This window comes from Primulina eburnea, chromosome 1, assembly GCF_022965805.1.
Source record: "Primulina eburnea isolate SZY01 chromosome 1, ASM2296580v1, whole genome shotgun sequence".
Lineage (NCBI taxonomy): Eukaryota > Viridiplantae > Streptophyta > Magnoliopsida > Lamiales > Gesneriaceae > Primulina > Primulina eburnea.
The window spans coordinates 13,777,730-13,801,438 of NC_133101.1; the positions used below are offsets into that span (position 1 = coordinate 13,777,730).

At 38.6% G+C, this 23,709-nt stretch overlaps 1 protein-coding gene and 3 long non-coding RNA genes across 4 annotated transcripts; all 4 read right to left on the bottom strand.

Moving 5' to 3' along the window:
* Window positions 1-394: 394 nt before the first annotated feature.
* Window positions 395-1,464, bottom strand: LOC140811464 (uncharacterized). The gene is made up of 3 exons (XR_012113465.1): window positions 1,324-1,464; window positions 1,140-1,180; window positions 395-592 (listed from the first exon to the last, which is right to left on the bottom strand). It is a non-coding gene; the product is annotated as an uncharacterized lncRNA (long non-coding RNA).
* A 2,190-nt stretch (window positions 1,465-3,654) lies between these two features.
* On the bottom strand, window positions 3,655-5,077 carry LOC140811471 (uncharacterized). The gene is made up of 3 exons (XR_012113466.1): window positions 4,937-5,077; window positions 4,753-4,793; window positions 3,655-4,205 (listed from the first exon to the last, which is right to left on the bottom strand). It is a non-coding gene; the product is annotated as an uncharacterized lncRNA (long non-coding RNA).
* A 2,538-nt stretch (window positions 5,078-7,615) lies between these two features.
* Window positions 7,616-8,642, bottom strand: LOC140811476 (uncharacterized). Its single transcript, XR_012113467.1, has 3 exons — window positions 8,550-8,642; window positions 8,366-8,406; window positions 7,616-7,818 (listed from the first exon to the last, which is right to left on the bottom strand). It is a non-coding gene; the product is annotated as an uncharacterized lncRNA (long non-coding RNA).
* Window positions 8,643-9,985: 1,343 nt separating this feature from the next.
* LOC140804600 (uncharacterized) lies at window positions 9,986-14,690 on the bottom strand. The gene is made up of 10 exons (XM_073160667.1): window positions 14,594-14,690; window positions 13,514-13,622; window positions 13,332-13,416; window positions 12,778-12,864; window positions 12,534-12,635; window positions 12,163-12,363; window positions 11,909-12,006; window positions 11,663-11,744; window positions 11,383-11,559; window positions 9,986-10,054 (listed from the first exon to the last, which is right to left on the bottom strand). Exons 1-10 carry the CDS (start codon window positions 14,688-14,690, stop codon window positions 9,986-9,988), a joined length of 1,107 nt encoding a protein of 368 aa, XP_073016768.1.
* Window positions 14,691-23,709: the final 9,019 nt, after the last annotated feature.

A 23,709-nucleotide genomic window follows, 5' to 3' on the forward strand; every position in this document is an offset into this window, starting at 1 on the left:
CCAGGCATTCCGACAACAGCTCAGCCGGAGCCAAATCTCATTCAGAACTCCCCACGGTCAGAACAACAGCCAGCCTCTCTCACCTGTCAAGATGTGTTACCTAATACACATGTTATAACTGCATCACCCAAGGCCATTGTTGAAACAAATCCACCAACTCATGAAGACACGGTTCCTACACCATCTGATGTCCCAGTTGCTTTGTCACCACATTCTGATACTGGCATCATTGCCTCCCTGCCCTCTGTTGAAACCATCAAAGCTTCAGTTCTTTCAGTCGATGAAGCAGAACGATTTCTATCTGACTTTGATGCTGCTCAACCATATCAGGACTCTATTGTATCTTCTCTAGATTGTGACACCTCGACCCAATTTAAAAAAAAATACAGCGGAATTTAAAATTTTCTTTCACATGGAAGGAGTTTCAAAATACATTTCTTTAAATATTTTACAAAATAACAATACATGATCATTAAAATGATAAAGCAAAATACAAAACATCATTGCTATGATCATGTCCAAAATCTTCCTTCCAACGGTGCATGCATATGACTCCGGTCTCCAAATCAACGTCCCGGGCCTCCACTCATATCTGCATCACATGAATAACTGAAATGAGAATAAATCTCAGCAAGTGGAACTCTTACATAGCAATGAACAATAAACTCTGTAAAACATAGCTTTGAAATCATAAATACCATCAACTCTGAACTGTAAACTCTGAACATGAATATCATAGCAATATCATAAAAATGAGATGGTATTTCTCTTTACTCTGGTTGGATTGATATCAATAGCAACTCTGCTCTGGGGTGCTCGTATCCCAAATCGATATAAACCGATAACTCTGAGGGATATAAGCCTATGGTCGTTGATCAACTAATTGCATGCAATCTCTGACTATGTATCTATCAATCCATAAATCAATTTGAATTCTCTCTTTGGCATTTAAACAAACACTTTGTAAACTCTTTTCTCTTGTATTCCCTTTTCAATAATTGAGACATAAAATGCCTCCAATATATATAACAAGTGTATCAATACATAAACATGAATCAAATGAAGGGAATAACACATTAAAACCATTGGAATACCATACATATATTATCATGTGAGCACAAGAATGAAATTCCACTTACAACCAACAAGAACACCTTCAACTAATCTCTTGGTTGAACTCCTACAACAATAAACCATAAGTTGCACCATCAATAACCCAATAATCCAACAATCAAACCATTTAATCCAAAATACCAACAAAATCAACAAACCCAACAATTCTCCCAACACCAAACCAAGAATAAACTAAACCAAAATGCTTACCTTAGCTCCTTGATCCCAAAATAACCTTGTTCTCTCAACAATAATCCACCAAGATACAAGAATCAAAGGAAGTAAATGAATAAATGAGGAAACCCTAGCCTCCCCAAGAGCTAAAAATCGAGAATGAGGGGAAGAAATGAGGGAAATAAGACCAACTCTTCCATTTATATCACTTAAAACCAAAAACACGCTTTTGGTACTGTGCCTGGCGCTCGGGCGGTCGAAAATTACCGCTCGGGCGCCAACGTTACTGCCTGAAGACCAAATTCCAGAAGTGGTGGCGCTCGGGCGGCCAAACATTACCGCTCGGGCGCCACTCTGCGCACTGCCCCGCTAAAGATCGCTTCAGAAACCCCTCTTCCCGTCCGAATTAGAAAAAGTGGTAAACTACAAAGTTGTAGCCCTATGTCTTATCTTCAATCCCTCAAAATTTCAGAGCATTTGGAGCTCTGAGTAAAAAGTTATGCCCATTCTCCCAACATGTGTCACTGGAGGAACGTCGAAACACACGACACACTTCGGGGCACTTTTGGCTTACCTTCCACAATGATTTGAACAAAACTCAAAATAAGAAAGTTATAGCCTTAAGTCTTAGCTATCCACTCCAATTGGCCTCACCTCATTTGGATCAATATTCCATTTATCATGAATTTAATCGTAACGACGCTACGACAACACTACACATCATCTATACCCAACCATACTAAAAATCATAAATCTAAACTCTTAACATCCAAACTATACTTAAACTTCACCAAATAATCAATAAACATACGAAATCTTAAACCGTACCGTACACCAGGCTTGGCTATTACAATCTCCCCTCCTTAGAGGAATTTCGTCCCCGAAATTGACGTCACTACGCAAACAACTCAGGATACTACCCTCTTATCTCAATCTATGGTTCCCACATAGCCTCTTCTATCAAATGATTCCTCGAAAGAACTGTAACAATGCCAAACTCTGCGTCAAGTCCAATGGCTCTGGATAATCAATAGCACCAACTATGATCATATCCTCTATACTCTGAATGACTCTCTCTGATTGACCGTCGCTCTGAAGGTAATAAGCTGCACTTAACGCTAACCGCGAACCCATAGTTCTATGCAAACTCTTCCAAAACTCTGAAGGAACACAAATACAACCTCTAAAGATCACCAAACCATCACCATACACTCTAAACTCTAAGGTACCTCTCTCCTCTGCTCTAGCTATCATCTCTATCAACTAAACCTCGTCAGTCTGCTCTCTACTGATCCTGTCCGTCAATGTATCCCTAATAACTAACGCTGATAAACGAGCAATGGTTCCAGGGACCACCAAAGCAATCACAAACTCCCCATCTCTGTCCGGAGGCAAACCCGGCACATCAAGCTCAAACACATCAACAAACTCTATCACCACATCAATATCACCAATATTCAACTTAACCATACTATCCACATCAACAATAGAAGCCAAAAACCCATCACAACCTCTAAACAGCAATCTCTCAACCTCAAAACAAGAAATAAAAGGAAGGACCAGCGAAGTACCTGTACCGGCTCCCTGAGGACAATCTCTGGCAACGTGGCCTACCGTGCCACAACGATAACAAGTATGAGTGCCATACCTGCACTCTCCCCAATGATGACGACCACACTTAGGACACAAAGGCTTCTCTGAATCAGATGGGACTGTCGGTGGTCTAGGACTCAGATCCATCTTGTCTCTCCCTTTGAATCGATCTCCACCTTGCTGACTCGAACTCTGACTCCTCTGAACACTAGCCTGATGTCTCGCTCGCCTCTCCTGGGCAATGTCCTTCTCATCCTGCTCAGCCAACAAAGCCTTGGACACAATCTCCTTGAAAGTCACAGCCTTGGACATATTGATATCTCGTCTGATCTCTGCTCTAAGGCCTCGAATGAAATGAGCGCCTTTATCCTTATCGTTAGAAGCAACGTATGGAGCAAACAAGCAACCCTCCTCGAACTTCAGGATATACTCACCAACATCCATGCTCCCCTGCCTAAGTTCCAAGAACTCCGTCACCTTCCTCGCTCTAAGGGCATCGGGGAAATACTTGTCATAGAACAACTCTGTAAACTCTGACCACTTCAAGGTAGAAACATTCACACCAACCTTAGTGGCATTCCACCAGATACGTGCAGCCTTTACCAACATGAATACGGCACAGCTGATTCTGTCTTTATCCTCATACTGGAGATGGTCGAAGATTGCTTCAAGCGCCTTGACCCACTCAACAGCCACTAACGGATCAGTGCTACCTGCGAATTCCGGTGGATCCATTCTCTTAAAAGCAGAAAAGACGGCATCAGTGCCAACTGCCTGAGCTACTTGGCCTCTCACTTGGCCTCTACCCTGTCCTGCTCCTTGCAATCGGAGCAACTGCTGGATCTGCTCACTATGGACCTTAGCCTGCTCTCTCAGTAACTTGCCGAACTCGTCGACAACTCTCGAGGAAGAACTATCCTCACCCTCTACTGCTTTCCTCTTAGGTGGCATCCTCTACTCTACAATAGCTCACAAGATACAAATAATTATATAACAATGGATAGATGCAAGAAAACATACCCGGACAGTTGAAAGTAGACGAAGTCATATGCATTGGTCCGAAGAACGGGGCTCTGATACCACTAAATGTGACACCTCGACCCAATTTAAAAAAAAATACAGCGGAATTTAAAATTTTCTTTCACATGGAAGGAGTTTCAAAATACATTTCTTTAAATATTTTACAAAATAACAATACATGATCATTAAAATGATAAAGCAAAATACAAAACATCATTGCTATGATCATGTCCAAAATCTTCCTTCCAACGGTGCATGCATATGACTCCGGTCTCCAAATCAACGTCCCGGGCCTCCACTCATATCTGCATCACATGAATAACTGAAATGAGAATAAATCTCAGCAAGTGGAACTCTTACATAGCAATGAACAATAAACTCTGTAAAACATAGCTTTGAAATCATAAATACCATCAACTCTGAACTGTAAACTCTGAACATGAATATCATAGCAATATCATAAAAATGAGATGGTATTTCTCTTTACTCTGGTTGGATTGATATCAATAGCAACTCTGCTCTGGGGTGCTCGTATCCCAAATCGATATAAACCGATAACTCTGAGGGATATAAGCCTATGGTCGTTGATCAACTAATTGCATGCAATCTCTGACTATGTATCTATCAATCCATAAATCAATTTGAATTCTCTCTTTGGCATTTAAACAAACACTTTGTAAACTCTTTTCTCTTGTATTCCCTTTTCAATAATTGAGACATAAAATGCCTCCAATATATATAACAAGTGTATCAATACATAAACATGAATCAAATGAAGGGAATAACACATTAAAACCATTGGAATACCATACATATATTATCATGTGAGCACAAGAATGAAATTCCACTTACAACCAACAAGAACACCTTCAACTAATCTCTTGGTTGAACTCCTACAACAATAAACCATAAGTTGCACCATCAATAACCCAATAATCCAACAATCAAACCATTTAATCCAAAATACCAACAAAATCAACAAACCCAACAATTCTCCCAACACCAAACCAAGAATAAACTAAACCAAAATGCTTACCTTAGCTCCTTGATCCCAAAATAACCTTGTTCTCTCAACAATAATCCACCAAGATACAAGAATCAAAGGAAGTAAATGAATAAATGAGGAAACCCTAGCCTCCCCAAGAGCTAAAAATCGAGAATGAGGGGAAGAAATGAGGGAAATAAGACCAACTCTTCCATTTATATCACTTAAAACCAAAAACACGCTTTTGGTACTGTGCCTGGCGCTCGGGCGGTCGAAAATTACCGCTCGGGCGCCAACGTTACTGCCTGAAGACCAAATTCCAGAAGTGGTGGCGCTCGGGCGGCCAAACATTACCGCTCGGGCGCCACTCTGCGCACTGCCCCGCTAAAGATCGCTTCAGAAACCCCTCTTCCCGTCCGAATTAGAAAAAGTGGTAAACTACAAAGTTGTAGCCCTATGTCTTATCTTCAATCCCTCAAAATTTCAGAGCATTTGGAGCTCTGAGTAAAAAGTTATGCCCATTCTCCCAACATGTGTCACTGGAGGAACGTCGAAACACACGACACACTTCGGGGCACTTTTGGCTTACCTTCCACAATGATTTGAACAAAACTCAAAATAAGAAAGTTATAGCCTTAAGTCTTAGCTATCCACTCCAATTGGCCTCACCTCATTTGGATCAATATTCCATTTATCATGAATTTAATCGTAACGACGCTACGACAACACTACACATCATCTATACCCAACCATACTAAAAATCATAAATCTAAACTCTTAACATCCAAACTATACTTAAACTTCACCAAATAATCAATAAACATACGAAATCTTAAACCGTACCGTACACCAGGCTTGGCTATTACAATCTCCCCTCCTTAGAGGAATTTCGTCCCCGAAATTGACGTCACTACGCAAACAACTCAGGATACTACCCTCTTATCTCAATCTATGGTTCCCACATAGCCTCTTCTATCAAATGATTCCTCGAAAGAACTGTAACAATGCCAAACTCTGCGTCAAGTCCAATGGCTCTGGATAATCAATAGCACCAACTATGATCATATCCTCTATACTCTGAATGACTCTCTCTGATTGACCGTCGCTCTGAAGGTAATAAGCTGCACTTAACGCTAACCGCGAACCCATAGTTCTATGCAAACTCTTCCAAAACTCTGAAGGAACACAAATACAACCTCTAAAGATCACCAAACCATCACCATACACTCTAAACTCTAAGGTACCTCTCTCCTCTGCTCTAGCTATCATCTCTATCAACTAAACCTCGTCAGTCTGCTCTCTACTGATCCTGTCCGTCAATGTATCCCTAATAACTAACGCTGATAAACGAGCAATGGTTCCAGGGACCACCAAAGCAATCACAAACTCCCCATCTCTGTCCGGAGGCAAACCCGGCACATCAAGCTCAAACACATCAACAAACTCTATCACCACATCAATATCACCAATATTCAACTTAACCATACTATCCACATCAACAATAGAAGCCAAAAACCCATCACAACCTCTAAACAGCAATCTCTCAACCTCAAAACAAGAAATAAAAGGAAGGACCAGCGAAGTACCTGTACCGGCTCCCTGAGGACAATCTCTGGCAACGTGGCCTACCGTGCCACAACGATAACAAGTATGAGTGCCATACCTGCACTCTCCCCAATGATGACGACCACACTTAGGACACAAAGGCTTCTCTGAATCAGATGGGACTGTCGGTGGTCTAGGACTCAGATCCATCTTGTCTCTCCCTTTGAATCGATCTCAACCTTGCTGACTCGAACTCTGACTCCTCTGAACACTAGCCTGATGTCTCGCTCGCCTCTCCTGGGCAATGTCCTTCTCATCCTGCTCGGCCAACAAAGCCTTGGACACAATCTCCTTGAAAGTCACAGCCTTGGACATATTGATATCTCGTCTGATCTCTGCTCTAAGGCCTCGAATGAAATGAGCGCCTTTATCCTTATCGTTAGAAGCAACGTATGGAGCAAACAAGCAACCCTCCTCGAACTTCAGGATATACTCACCAACATCCATGCTCCCCTGCCTAAGTTCCAAGAACTCCGTCACCTTCCTCGCTCTAAGGGCATCGGGGAAATACTTGTCATAGAACAACTCTGTAAACTCTGACCACTTCAAGGTAGAAACATTCACACCAACCTTAGTGGCATTCCACCAGATACGTGCAGCCTTTACCAACATGAATACGGCACAGCTGATTCTGTCTTTATCCTCATACTGGAGATGGTCGAAGATTGCTTCAAGCGCCTTGACCCACTCAACAGCCACTAACGGATCAGTGCTACCTGCGAATTCCGGTGGATCCATTCTCTTAAAAGCTGAAAAGACGGCATCAGTGCCAACTGCCTGAGCTACTTGGCCTCTCACTTGGCCTCTACCCTGTCCTGCTCCTTGCAATCGGAGCAACTGCTGGATCTGCTCACTATGGACCTTAGCCTGCTCTCTCAGTAACTTGCCGAACTAGTCGACAACTCTCGAGGAAGAACTATCCTCACCCTCTACTGCTTTCCTCTTAGGTGGCATCCTCTACTCTACAATAGCTCACAAGATACAAATAATTATATAACAATGGATAGATGCAAGAAAACATACCCGGACAGTTGAAAGTAGACGAAGTCATATGCATTGGTCCGAAGAACGGGGCTCTGATACCACTAAATGTGACACCTCGACCCAATTTAAAAAAAAATACAGCGGAATTTAAAATTTTCTTTCACATGGAAGGAGTTTCAAAATACATTTCTTTAAATATTTTACAAAATAACAATACATGATCATTAAAATGATAAAGCAAAATACAAAACATCATTGCTATGATCATGTCCAAAATCTTCCTTCCAACGGTGCATGCATATGACTCCGGTCTCCAAATCAACGTCCCGGGCCTCCACTCATATCTGCATCACATGAATAACTGAAATGAGAATAAATCTCAGCAAGTGGAACTCTTACATAGCAATGAACAATAAACTCTGTAAAACATAGCTTTGAAATCATAAATACCATCAACTCTGAACTGTAAACTCTGAACATGAATATCATAGCAATATCATAAAAATGAGATGGTATTTCTCTTTACTCTGGTTGGATTGATATCAATAGCAACTCTGCTCTGGGGTGCTCGTATCCCAAATCGATATAAACCGATAACTCTGAGGGATATAAGCCTATGGTCGTTGATCAACTAATTGCATGCAATCTCTGACTATGTATCTATCAATCCATAAATCAATTTGAATTCTCTCTTTGGCATTTAAACAAACACTTTGTAAACTCTTTTCTCTTGTATTCCCTTTTCAATAATTGAGACATAAAATGCCTCCAATATATATAACAAGTGTATCAATACATAAACATGAATCAAATGAAGGGAATAACACATTAAAACCATTGGAATACCATACATATATTATCATGTGAGCACAAGAATGAAATTCCACTTACAACCAACAAGAACACCTTCAACTAATCTCTTGGTTGAACTCCTACAACAATAAACCATAAGTTGCACCATCAATAACCCAATAATCCAACAATCAAACCATTTAATCCAAAATACCAACAAAATCAACAAACCCAACAATTCTCCCAACACCAAACCAAGAATAAACTAAACCAAAATGCTTACCTTAGCTCCTTGATCCCAAAATAACCTTGTTCTCTCAACAATAATCCACCAAGATACAAGAATCAAAGGAAGTAAATGAATAAATGAGGAAACACTAGCCTCCCCAAGAGCTAAAAATCGAGAATGAGGGGAAGAAATGAGGGAAATAAGACCAACTCTTCCATTTATAACACTTAAAACCAAAAACACGCTTTTGGTACTGTGCCTGGCGCTCGGGCGGTCGAAAATTACCGCTCGGGCGCCAACGTTACTGCCTGAAGACCAAATTCCAGAAGTGGTGGCGCTCGGGCGGCCAAACATTACCGCTCGGGCGCCACTCTGCGCACTGCCCCGCTAAAGATCGCTTCAGAAACCCCTCTTCCCGTCCGAATTAGAAAAAGTGGTAAACTACAAAGTTGTAGCCCTATGTCTTATCTTCAATCCCTCAAAATTTCAGAGCATTTGGAGCTCTGAGTAAAAAGTTATGCCCATTCTCCCAACATGTGTCACTGGAGGAACGTCGAAACACACGACACACTTCGGGGCACTTTTGGCTTACCTTCCACAATGATTTGAACAAAACTCAAAATAAGAAAGTTATAGCCTTAAGTCTTAGCTATCCACTCCAATTGGCCTCACCTCATTTGGATCAATATTCCATTTATCATGAATTTAATCGTAACGACGCTACGACAACACTACACATCATCTATACCCAACCATACTAAAAATCATAAATCTAAACTCTTAACATCCAAACTATACTTAAACTTCACCAAATAATCAATAAACATACGAAATCTTAAACCGTACCGTACACCAGGCTTGGCTATTACATAGATCCTCTCCCGGTTGTTGCTCCAATGGAACTTCAAAAGCAGCCCTCAGCTTTTTCGACAGACATTAAGAAAGCAGAGATAAACATCTCCTCAAAACCTTCCTCTGCAAATGATCAAATTGACAAACCCGAGGAATCCAAGCCCATTGGGTCAGCATCTTTTATATCAACTGACGACATTGATAAATTCATTGAGAGTATTGCGGATGACCACCTTGACATTGACCCCTCGCCTTCATCTGCCAAAGCCACATCATCTAAATTAATTGCTTTCAAGGGAAAACTTCTTGCTGATCCCAAAGCACCTGAAGTCCAAGAAATGTTCGCCCCTGAAGAAGAAGAAGAAGTTGTCGAAGCAAACTTCCATCAGGATCTGCTAAGCCGACTTGGCAATATGGATCAGTCTATCCTCGCTCTAAACCGCAAACATTTTGATCTCAAAGAGGATCTGCAGACTATCAAGAGCAGTATAGCTAAGGATTTTGCTGCCATCACTTCAAAGGTTTCCAACATTCAGTCGACAAATGTCAATATGTGCCTTGGTCTTTCATCTCAAATCACTCGTATTGAACAAAGAATGGATGCCTAAGGAGCTCAACTTACAGAAATTATGGACTTTCTAGTAAATGGTGATGTCAAAAAGAGGGAAAGAGAGCAAGAAAAGCTTATTCAAAAGGAATTGGCCGCTCTAAAGAAAAAGGAAGCCAAAGGATCAGAATCAAAGAAATAGCAATATTGTCTCTGATTTGGCTAACAGAATTTCGGCTCAGTTTTATCATCACCAAAAAGGGGGAAATTGTTAAGAAATGAAATTTCAGGAATTTTGGTGTATGATAAATTAGAAATCAACCGCGGTTGGAAATTCTCAACCGCTGATTTTCAACCGCCTATTCTTTAGATTTCAGCCGCTTCATTTAAGAGACTTACATATTGTTTTCCAACATTCTCTGACCGGTTGAATGCATTCAAATTCTCGAAGTCAACGATCTCACATCAATTCCAAGGAAGATATGCATTTATATCTCTTTCCTAGAGAAGACGTTCAGAGACAGTTTTCATAACCTATTGCTGTTTGCACAGTCGCCCAAAGGAGTAAACCTCAAGTAAAGAGCTTCAAATTTATGATAAGCAAAAGGTAGTTTAAATGCGAGCATTTATTGCTCATAAATGAGAAAGTGACTCATCTGATTCAGAAGCTCAGGTTTACGATAACTGTACTTTTGAACCGTTACATCGTTCGGCTATATCATCTGGGAGAAATGCAAGCTATCGACAAGCAAGCTACACAACTCTAACACTGTTTGAAAAAGTCTCTCAGCTTGCCTTCACAAAGATCTTTGAGCACTTTCACAGTCTACATTTTCATTATCGCTCTTCTGCACGCAGCTCCACAGACATATATTTGATCATTTAAGGATCTTTTCGTGCTACCAAAAACAATCTATTGTTCTATCAATAACCTATGGTTATTTGATTGAAGTCTGGAAATCTGGTGAACTAAGGGTTCTTAAAAATCCAGAAGTGTAAAGTGATCACTAGGAGTTCCAAAACAGGCAATGGAATAAGTCCTGATTGGATTGGGCTGTTACAAACGATTTGTAAAGTCAAAGTCTTTTAGTGGAATCCTTCCTACCAAAGGAATAAGGGGTGACGTAGGAGTATTCAATCTCCGAACATCCATAAAAATACTGTGTCTCTTATCTTGTGCAAACTGTTATCTGTTATTCATATTCTTGTTGTTTAAACTGTTAATTTCTCAAGAAATATCTGTCAAAAGGAAGTGAACCATCTTCCGCACACTTTAGTGGTTCACCTCTTTCGACCGTTTGAGAAAGGAATTTTTCGAACCGGCTAAAAACGGTTGAAAATACATTTTACAAAAGAAAATGTGAAAGAGTTCATTCACCCCCCCCCCCCCTCTTAACTCTTTCTCGATCCTAACAATTGACCTGATTGTTATTTTACAAGATAAATCATATGCCATTCCATATGCCAAAAAAGGTGTTGAGAACATACAATGTGGTCATGCGCACTATAACAACCAATTATTTCAAATTCATGGCTGGTCATATTCATGGTCCACACTTCAAATGATCCGGATCCTTTACCAATAGCCAGGAACAAATTTAGTGGTGTTTGTAGCGGGGCAGTAAATGAAAGTATGGAGACAGGTGCTGAATCAACAGTAATAACCTAATTACACGAGCAATCACAAGTTCCAAAATAAGATATAATCAAAGTAGCTGGTCTAAATTTTGAAAGGATAAGTAGCAGACTTTTAGCAGGATATGCTGACCTCCCTCAGCAAAGAAAATGAAGCATGAACAGTTTCAGATGACTTCAGCAGTTCCTCAATATTCACCTGCCAAATCTTCACTCTGAAACAAAAAGAAGAGGAAAGTCACAAAATTAAATGTTATAATCAAATAAAAGGTAAACCTTATATGTATGTGTGTGTATAATTCAGTAGTTCTAACCCATGTCAAGAAAATGTGCTAGACTTTTGGCTTCGAAAACAGAAAAAGGTTAATTAGTTACTCACCTCCCATTAGAACTTCCCGTCGCTAAAAGAAGTTGAGGTTTTGAAATTTCAGAGCCATATAAAGCCCAGAAAATAGATGTGATGCATGTATCATGTGCCTTGAGAAAGCCACCATTTGATGCTTTAGATGGGAGTTCAGGGGTAATAATGGAATAACTCTCTGGTGCATCAATTCTCCACAATGAAATTAGACCACATTTCAATCAAGTAGCAAGAATAGAGCAGAAGCCCGAGGAGTTATGAGGAATAGAAACCCAATCTTCAGATGTCCTCAGAATCGGTGACCAAGCCACAATAAGGGGTGTCAGCATTGCATTGCGAGAAGCATATTGTTTTGCCGTTATTAGTTGAACATTGCATTCTTTGATCTTCAGAGGTGTCCCTTCAGAAACAGATATGGGAATAATTTCCCATGTATTGTTTTCTTTTACATTGTCAAGTTTTTTTGCAGCAACCTAATAAAAATAGCAACACATTCAATGTAATGGCATATATCAAATGCACAACTTTTCAAATTGAAAGCAGATCATGTAGCTGCATTGAAGCTGATTTAGTAAGTATGGAGGTTCATGTCATGGAATAAAATGATAAAACTAAATCAGATAGTGAATGCAGTGTGCAGTACATTAGTTTCATTATGTCTCCTTCGTTTTCTTTCCTTTCTTAAACTAGATACAGGTGGCTCATTAGGGCATTCAGATTCTGCATTATCTCGACTCCCTATCACCTGTATAAAGAAAAAACCCCAAGAATAGTTGGAATTCATATCATTAATTGTTATGTCATCAAGAATATTTCATCTAGAAAAGTATATGGGGATATGCAAGAAACGCTAATCAGCAAAAAGTTGAAAGATAGAACCAACTCACATCTAAACTTTCTGAAGATATAATTTGAGACTCTTCGAAATTGATCTTGGAAAGATAATTATACATCATCTTTGATATGTCCGTAACCTAGAAAATTTCATATTATAACTTTAGCAAATGTGTGAAAAACAAACATTAAATTTAGGAATCACAGATAACATACTAGATTCCAAATTCATGACATTTATTATGCATAAGCAACAAAACCGTAAATACAACAAACTTGAAGGGCTATGAAATTCTTTTTGAAAGAAATGTTGATTAGGTATTGCCTTTCCAAACATAAACAAATCCTCCAGTACTAACACAACAAATTTACACATTAGCACAAATATGAATTTACTCATGGGCTCATAGCCAACACAGAACCAACAGTAAGAACATAATTAAGAGCATCTATAGACACAAGAATTGAAACAATTCCATTGCTAAAATTTTCACCATTTTTTTTGGTTTAGGAAGATTATTAAAGTGAAGAGACAGCAAGCTCGAACCATAATTCTAGTCCTGCCACCACTATTTCCTGAAAGCTTCATTTATAAAATACTTAATACCTCAATCCATTCAGCCGAAAAATCACAGAAGGGAAAGCGGTAAAGTTTGACGCGTCCCCCAGTGGTGCAAACAGCAAGCAAACAACTGCATGATTCATAGCAAAATGTAGAATTAATTCAGGGAGGCAACTTGCGTTGCATACTCAAACAAAAACTTCGATCAGGGGTAATGGTATCAGTACCCAGCATTGCTAGCAAGACCTGTAGGAGACCAGGAAATTGACCTAACACATGGCTGTGTATCCCGCGACACATGCATTGGCAACAAGCACCCAGAGAGAAAATCTATCCCTGTGACAAAATGAAAACAAAATCAAATGCAGTGACCTGAGAAAATAAAAAGTACTTGAAACCTCAACTCATAATTAATTTTCATTTGCACTGTAAAACCAAAAACCCAGAAATCCAAATGGCATCCAAATTGTGTACATACATACATACATACAATGAGCTCATTCAAAACTATGAAATTCATTTTTTAATATGATTCTACGTACCTCCAGCATTTATGACACCAATGGAAAAAGGCTTGCTTGGGAGAACAAAAATTACACCTCAACATCCAGCTCCAAAAGGTTTAGCAGGATTCTAACCAAGTGAACAACAAGCATATACCAGTGATTCGAAGGCTAAATCAAACAGTATAAAATTAAATCCTAATTTGAAAAAACAAATAAAAAGTAAGGTAATATGAATTATATAGACCAACTACTATAAGATTCTCTATCAAATTCAAATCAGACCATGTATTGAACTCCAACATAAAACAACTTCCAGACCAGTTATGAAGATCAGGTAGATTAAAATGTAAGCATAAATTTGGCGTTTAAAATTCAATAACAATGCAAAAATCTTCGGCTAAAAAATAAGCATGCTATTCAAAAATATTATTACAGTATATGCAATCAATTAATTTAGTAGTTGTCTTTCCTAAGTCATGGGATCAGATCCCATCAGGTGGATCACAGAATACTGGACTCAGAATCAGTGGTCATTGATTCTTGTTCATGTCAGTGCATGGTTAATAATGTCATCTGCATAATCCTCACACTAACAGAATCACTTGACAACCCAAAATTCTTGATCAACTAAAAACTCATCTAGAACAGATTGAATGCCAGTATATTTCTGAACTTGAGCAATTTCAATGTTGAGACTCAAATGCTATACATCGTATCTAGTAAAATTGTATCAAATCAATTCAATACTAAAATCAGCAAAATTTGAAAAGTTAACAATTACCAGGATCGTAACGAGGCTACCAGAAGCGACCGCCACCAGATTCTCTTCAGACCAAGCAACAACGTTCGGATAACAAGGCGCTGATACGAGCACTGCAGCTTGGAAGCGGGAAGACATTGTTGAAGAGAATTGAAACAGAAAGCAGAGCGGCGTTTTATTATTTTGGAGTGAAGCGGATTCGATGCTTCAACCTAATTTGTGAAACAACTCGAATAGTCCAAATCGAATTACACCATATAGCCTACATATATTTGTATTTCCTAGACTAGAATTGAAGACTAAAAAATATCTTCTATTTTATATTATTAAAAAAATAAAAATATTTATTTTTATGTTGATTTAGGGATTTCTCGCTTAGAGGGCAAAAAAAATGGATATTGAGGAAGCAACAAGCATTGAAGAAATGAAGTTGAAACATTAGTCAATCTCATGCATTACCCAATTTAGGGGTGAGTAGAAACCAAAGCCAAATCAAATAGTTGGTTTGGTTTTTAGTCGATCGATTTATATTGGTTTTAAAATTAATCGTATCGAAAAAATTTGTTTTGTTCAAAGTTTTGGTGAAAACTCCTAACCGAACCAATTTTATAAATATATAATATTTTTAATTATATACATATTATTTTATTTTATGTCATATAATTGATATTATGAAAGTTTGATGATTGGTACTGGTGGCACATTTTATAAAGCTAAAAAAAATTGACCATTATCCCGTTCAATCTTCACAAGTATTTATTGATCTTCATGATGTTTTTGGAAAAGGTTAAAAACGTCGAGCAAGAAATCTTGGATGCGAGTGAATTTACTCTTACCAAATACCCAAGTTGGATAAACATAAAAGATAAATATCTTTCTTTCTTTGAAGCGTGATAAAGGATGATATTGAAGCTATTTCTAAAAGTTAAACTATTGAAAACTTATATTTATCTATTTATAATAGCTAGTTTTGAAAATTTAAATTATGATTATAAAAAGTCAAATTATTTTATTTGAACAAAATAAAAATTTAAAATTGAACATCCAAAGGTTCGCGACGGTATTGAAAAAGCCGTCGCTATATTAAGCGACGGAATTGAAAAAGCCGTCGCTATATTAAACGGTGATTTTTTATAAAAAACCGCCGTTTAAGAAGCGACGGTTTGTAACCATAAAATGCATAAAAAAAAACTACTACGCAAAAAGTAAAATTATGTAGTAAATTTTCTGGGAAAAAAAAATTAAAACCTGATTTGCGCGAAGATATGCAACTCCACGTAACGCTGGAAGATCGTACCGACGAGCAAATCTACGAAATAAATACGAAAAAATGTTAGTACAAAATTAAAAAATCGAAACTTCGAAAAATTGATAGAGTTTAACTACTACTAGAGATAGACGAAAAATCGTTTAAGAAAATGTCTGCGAACCTCGGTATATATAGAATTATAGCGACGGTTTTTAATAAAACCGTCGCTATATAGCCACGGTTCAACCAAAACCGTCGCGATAATAGCGACAGTTTTGGTAAAAACCGTCGCCGATCTAGATCGGCGACTGTTTTATTAAAACCGTCGCTATTATAGCGATGGTTTTCCTTAAACCGTCGCTATAATAGCGACAGTTTTTAATAAAACCGTCGCTTGTCAAATTAAGAGACGGTTTCCTAAAACCGTCGCTACAAAATAACGACGGGTAGAATACAAGACCGTCGCATAATGCGACGGGCAAAAAGCCCGTCGCACAAAATAACGACGGGTTTATCAAACAGTCGCAATATTAGCGACAGTTTATGAAAAACCGTCGCTATTATAGCGACGGTTTTTCTTGAACCGTCGCTGTTCTAGCGACGATTTTTATTTAACCGAATAAAACCGTCGCTATATATAGCGACGGTTGGATAAAAACCGTCTCTATAATAGCGACGGTTTTATTAAAACCGTCGCTATGCTTTCCGTTTTTTTGTAGTGACAACCCATATCAAATATATAATATTAATTAGGAAATTGTAATTATGATCCTATTTATTTGTTTATTTTTTATTTTAGTCTTCTAAATTGTCAAATTTCCATCTTACCTTGTTATCTTAGTTTCTTTCTTCTTATTTTCTTTTTGCAATTTTAGTTTTTTTCTCACACGGTGTTAATGAAGTGTTGAAGCAACGTTACATGACAATGACGTGTCCATTGTCACATTAAAACTTAGACACAGCAAAAATATTTTTTGATCCTTAGCTGACTGATCCGATAAAAAAATATTATCGTGGGTTCCAAAGAAAATTTCTTTGACACCTAGCAGGATGTTGGTCATCATGGTTTAAATCTCGGAATTAGTTGGAGAATACTACTCACTAATCGATGTACTAGTTTTTTATTTAGAAAATGAAAACATAGCTTTCTTCTTTCTTCCTTGAACTTTCATTATAAAACCAACATGTCACGCCCCGAGACCGAGGCGTATGGTATATGATTTCTTCTCGGTTTGGAATTTGACATTCTCTCCCCAACAATTTACCATTGCATGAGTCTTGGCTAAACAATCCATTCTCATAATGATGTCAAAATCCACCATTGAGAGTTGAATCGAGTCGGCATTGAACGTATGCATATTGTTACTGATTTTATAGTCTCGATGTAACTCGAAGGTTTCGATAGCCTTACTAGTAGGTGTTGCTATCCTAAAAGGTTTAACAAGCATTTTAGGTTTAACCCCTAATTTCTTAGTGAACCTCTTAGATATAAAAGAATGTGTGTCACCACAATCAAACAACACATAAGCAGGTAATTTTTTTTATTAGAATAGTAACTTCTAAAAAAACTAGTGAAGGTCCCTCTAAGTTGCTAAATTTCGAGTTCGAGGTTACTCATGGTCTTAGATTGGGTCGCCATTTCTTGCTCAAACTTTGTCAAAATTATGTTCGAAAATGGTTGCAACATGCTCGAGATTTTAGAGAATTTATGCTAAATCGGCGTGATCTTCTTTGTGCAAAATGGGAGGGTTACTTATATGTGAGGAAGAAAAGTTTTTAGTCACGATTCTATCCCTTAAATGCATCATTGATGAGCATAAATAGACCAAAAAGTAAGCTTGTTACCAAAAATAGAGGATGTCAAATCTGATGAGACTCTGATTACGGCTATAAATTAGATTTTAGGTCGTTGATTGATGGTTAATATACTACCTCGAAAATAATTGTCAAGGATATGAATGCACTGGTACTTTGGCAAAATTTGACATCTTATCACGTTTTGTATATTAGGATCTCAGTCAGATTATGATCATGATGGATCTAATATCATCTAAATGTCATGTCCTGAGACCGAGGTGTACAGACACATTCGTTTTTTAACAATCACATAATTTTAAAATAACATGCTCGTAATACAATATATAACCAAACCAGTTTATAAAATAATCCGTCATTGTCTTTACAACATGAAAGAAATCAAATAGTGCAGAAGAGTAAAACTTAAAACGTAAAATGACAATTGAAATATGAAAATAATCTTTCTTGGAAAGTGGCTTCTTCACCAGCTCCAGACGTCTCATGATTAGTCCATCAACTTGTTTGTTGGTATTGTATAGGGAGAGAGGTAAGGGTGACTTAATTGGGAAACACTCAGCAAGTGGGGATTGTTCGGATATATATAACAAATACATATATTTTTTCTAAACGTAACATTTCTTAACGGAAGACATAACGTATCATAATCATATCTTGAACATGAAGCATTGAAATTTCATCTAATTTCCACGATTTTACTAATATATGTCCCCTATATGTTAATACTCAAGTGACGAGGCCATACAATGATTATAATCTCATCATATAGAGGTCATATAACTGTTATAATCCTACCATATAGCGGTCATATCTTATAATAGCTTTCCAAATTTTTATTGAATTATATCAATCTTTGGAATATTTAAAGCTTAGACAAGACATAAACGAATAAATCATGCTCAAACGAAATTGTTCAAAAATGGAACATAGAATATCATACGTGTATAGAATATCATACGTGTATATACTTTTTTAATACATAAGCCCGATTACTTTGGTCTTTCTTGATTCCAAACGTGAATATGAGTTGCAAGATTGTATTTCAAATATAGTATTTGGTTGCTACTAGAAATTTTACTCGAAAATGGACAGAATAATGCCACGAAATCTGTAATATCCAAGCCTGGTGAACGGTACGGTTTAAGATTTCGTATGTTTATAGACTATTTGGTTAAGTTTAAGTATAGTTGTGATGTTAAGAATTTTGATTTATGGTTTATAGTATCGTTGGTTATAGTTGAAGTGTGGTTTTATTGTAGCATCGTTGCGATTTAATTCATAGTAATTTGTATGTTGAGCCGATTGGTATGAGGCTAATTGGAGTGGTCAGATAAGTCATAGAGGTGTAACTTTCGTGTTGGGAGTGTTGCCTAATTATGAAGAGAAGCAACGTTACGGTTCGATTTTTAGTCGCAAAGTTTATTGTTTATGCAGCAGGTCTACCGCACCCGCGGTAAGAAGGCACCGCACCCGCGGTCGTCATGTTCAGATTTTTTGGGATGTCATGCAGTAGCTACACCGCACCCACGGTAGATATGCAGCGCACCCGCGGTGAGATTTGTAGCGCACCTGCGGTCGACGTTTTCAGATTTTTGGATGAGATGCAGTAGTGCAGCGCACCCGCGGTGGATGAGTGAGTGCACCCACGGTGCGTGAACAGTGAAGTCGCGTTTTCGGATTTTAAGTGATTAAATAGAGAGTTGGCTCATTTCCCTCATTCTTCTCCCACCCTTCTCGATTTTTCTCTCCTTGGAGCTAGGGTTCTTACATTTCCTTCTTTTGATCCTTTGATTCAAGCTTCTATTTGGGTTTTTGTAGTGAGAACAAGGTTATTTTGGAGTCAAGGAGCTAAGGTAAGCTTGTGGTTTACTTATCTTTGGATTTTGGTGTTGAGGGAAGTTATGGAATTTGTGATGATTTGGCTTTTATGAGTTTTATGGTATGGATATGTGATTATTGAGTTGTTGATGGTTCAATACATGGTTTATTGTTGTAGGATTTGTGCTAGAGGCTAGTATCAAGGTGTCCTTTGGGTTGTAAGTGGAATTCATTCCTTATGCTCACATGAAAGTATATGTATTGTATTTCAAGAGTTTTACTATGCTATTCCCTTCCATTTGATTCATAGTATGTATGGATTCATTGTGTTGTATAGTAGAGGCTTTTATATGCCTCAATTGTTTAAAAGGGGATACAAAAGAAAAGAGTATGCAAAGTGTTTGTTTAAATGTCCAAAAGAGAGTTCAAATGATTTAATGCGATTGATAGATACATAGTCAGAGATTGCATGCAATTAGTTGATCAACGACCATAGGCTTATATCCCAACAAAAGTTTGATTTATATCGATGGGATATAGGTATAGAAATAGAGATACTATTTAGATATCAATCCACCAGAGAAAAGAGAAATACCATCATTATTGCTAGTTATACTATGTTATTCATGTTTCAGAGTTGATGGTATTTAATGTTTTCAAAGCCATGTTTTTCAAAGTATGATTTATGTGCATTGCTATGTAAGAGTTCCACTTGCTGAGTTTTATACTCATTTCAGTTATTTCATGTGGTGCAGATAAGAGTGACGGGTCAGGATGTTGATTGGGGCCGAGGTCATATGCATAAGAGATGGAAGGAAGTGGAAGATTATTTTGTTATACATGGTCAAAATGATATTTTGTATTTTGATGCCACACTTTATGGATCATGTATATAATTTTGGTGGTATATTTTGTAAATGTTTATGTCAAGAAGATTTTAAATCCTTCCTTCATTAAAGTAAAATTTTAAATTCCGCTGTATTTTTATGAAATCGGGTCAGAGCGTTACATTTAGTGGTATCAGAGCAACGTTCTTCGGACCAATGCATATGATTTCGTCTACTTTCAACAGTCCGGGTATGTCTTCTTCATATCAATTTATTGTATCGATTGGTGTGTATGATGTGAGCACATTGTAGGAGTAGATGCCTCCTAAGAGAAAGGCTTCAGAGGGTGAGGATAGCTCCTCATCGAGAGTTTTCGACGAGTTCGGCAAGTTGTTGAAAGAGCAAGCCAAGGTTCATTGTGAGCAGATTCAACAGTTGCTTCGTTTGCAAGGATCAGGTCAAGGTAGAGGCCAAGGGGGAGGCCAAATGGCTCAAGTAGTTGGGACTGATGGGATCTTTACTGCTTTCAAGAGGATGGATCCGCCTGAGTTTGAAGGAATCACCGATCCATTAGTGGCTGTAGAGTGGATCAAGGCACTTAAGGCGATTTTTGATCATCTCAACTATGAAGACAAAGACAGAGTCGGTTGTGCGGTCTTCATGCTAGTCAAAGCTGCACGCATTTGGTGAAATGCTACCAAGGTTGGTGTTGATATTCCGGCATTGAAGTGGAAAGATTTCACGGAGCTTTTCTATGACAAGTATTTTCCGGATGCACTTCGAGCTAGGAAGGTGACTGAGATTTTAGAGCTTCGACAGGGAGGTATGAATGTTGACGAGTACATTTTGAAGTTTTAGGATGGTTGTCTGTTTGCCCCTTATGTTGCCTCGAATGACAAGGACAAGGGTGCTCATTTAATGAGAGGACTTCGAGCTGAAATCAGAAGAGACATCAATATGTCTAAGGCGGTAACTTTTAAAGAGATTGTGGCTAAAGCACTGCTAGCCGAGCAAGATGAGAAAGACATTGCTAGAAAGAGGCAAGCGAGACAGCAGTCTATTGCTCAAAGAGGTCAAGGCTCGAACCAAAGAGGTAAAGGCAATTTCAAAGGGAAAGGAAAGTTAGAGCAGAGATCTAAAGCATCGATAGTTCCATCTGATCCAGATAAGCCGTTGTGTCCCAAGTGCAGTAGGCATCATAGGGGAGAGTGCAGATTTGTACTGCAGGCCATATCGCCAAGGACTGTCCAAGAGGATCAAGTAAAGATAAGGTGCGAGGTCGCATCTTCACTATGACGAAGGAAGGTATTAACCATGATTCTTCTGTGATCTCTAGCACTATTTTAATTTCAGGCAGAGTAGCTACGACATTGATTGATACATGTGCTACTCATTCTTTTATGTCTGAACTATTTTTGAGATCTTTGGGTCTAGTTCCTTCTATTCTTCCCCTCCAGTTTAATGTTGTATTGCCTTCTGGGATGTGTTGTGCCCGACGTCTATTGTGTATGCGTGTTCTGTTCAAATTGATGAGCGAGTGGTTTATGCCGATTTGATTGTTATCCCGATGGTTGCGTTTGATATTATACTTGGCATGGATTGGCTATCAACTTATCGTGCAGTGATTGATTGTGTTGCTAAGACGGTGAAATTTGCAGATGATGGGAATAAGGAAGGTATGCTCGCCAGTGCAGGTACTTCGCTGGTCCTTCCTTTTATTTCATGTCTTGAGGCTAAGAAGTTGTTGTTTAGAGGTTGTGATGGGTTTTTGGCTTCGATTGTTGATATGGATAGAATTGTGAAGTTGAATATTGATGATATTGATGTTGTGAGAGAGTTCCCTGATGTATTTGAGGATGATGTGCCGGGTTTACCGCCGGACAGAGATGTAGAGTTTGTGATTGATCTAGTTCCGGGTACGGTTCCTATTTCTAAGGCTCCATACAGAATGGCCCCGTCAGAGATGAAAGAATTGAAGGCGCAATTGCAGGATCTTTTGGACAAAGGTTTTATTCAGCCGAGTTCTTCGCCTTGGGGAGCTCCAGTTCTTTTTGTTAAAAAGAAAGATGGGTCTTTGCGGCTATGCATTGATTACAGAGAAATCAACAAAGTGACGATCAAGAATAAATACTCGTTGGCACAGATAGATGACCTTTTTGACCAACTTCAAGGAGCTACAGTGTTCTCGAAGATTGATCTGCGATCTGGCTATTATCAGTTGAAAGTTAGGGAGTCTGATATTCCTAAGACGGCGTTTCGGACCAGGTATGGACATTACGAATTCCTGGTTATGTCGTTCGGTTTGACTAATGCTCCTTCAGTCTTCATGGATCTTATGAACCGGGTGTTCAAGCCGTATTTGGATAGCTTTGTCATTGTTTTCATTGATGACATCTTGATCTATTCCAAGACCAGAGAGCTTCATGCAGAGCACCTCAGAGTTGTTCTTCAGTTGTTGAGAGAGAAGAGGTTGTATGCTAAGTTGAAGAAATGTGAGTTCTGGTTGGAGCAGATTTCTTTCTTAGGCCATGTTGTTTCGAAGAATGGTATAGCTGTTGATCCAGTGAAAATTGAGGTGATACAGAAGTGGCCTATCCCTACCACTGTATCAGAGGTACGTAGTTTTCTTGGTTTGGCGGGTTATTATCATCGTTTCATTTCAGATTTTTCCAAGATTGCCCTGCCGCTAACCAACTTGACGAGGAAGACTGTGAAGTTTGAGTGGTCCAATGAATGCCAAAGTGGATTCCAAGAGTTGAAAGATAGATTGACGACAGCTCCGGTACTTGCATTGCCCAGTGGTTCAGAGGACTTTGTTGTTTTTACCAATGCGTCGAAGAAGGGCCTTGGTGCAGTACTGATGCAACGTGGAAAGGTTATAGCCTATGCTTCTCGTCAGTTGAAGGACTATGAGAAGAATTATCCTACGCATGATTTGGAGCTGGAAGCTGTGGTTTTCGCCCTGAAAATCTGGAGACACTATTTATATGGCGAAAAGTGTGAAATCTTCACAGACCACAAGAGTTTAAAGTATTTGTTTTCCCAGAAAGAACTCAATATGCGACAGAGACGGTGGTTAGAGCTTGTCAAAGATTATTATGTAACGATTAGTTACCATCCTGGTAAGGTGAATGTAGTAGCGGATGCTTTGAGCCGTAAGTCAAGTTCTTCTTTGAGTTCTATGATTCAGAAACCATTGTTGTTAGACTTGCAGCGAGAGGAGATAGCTTTAGTAGTTCCGGGAAATATTGCACGCTTTTCAGCGTTGATCATTAGAGCTACATTGACGGACAGGATCCGTAGAGAGCAGGTCAATGATTCACAGTTGAAAGAGATGAGAGCTAGAGCAGAAGAGAGAGGTAATTCAGAGTTTGGGATGAATAGAGATGGTTTGGTGATATTCAGATGCCGTATTTGCGTTCCTATTGGTGATGATATTCGGCGAGAC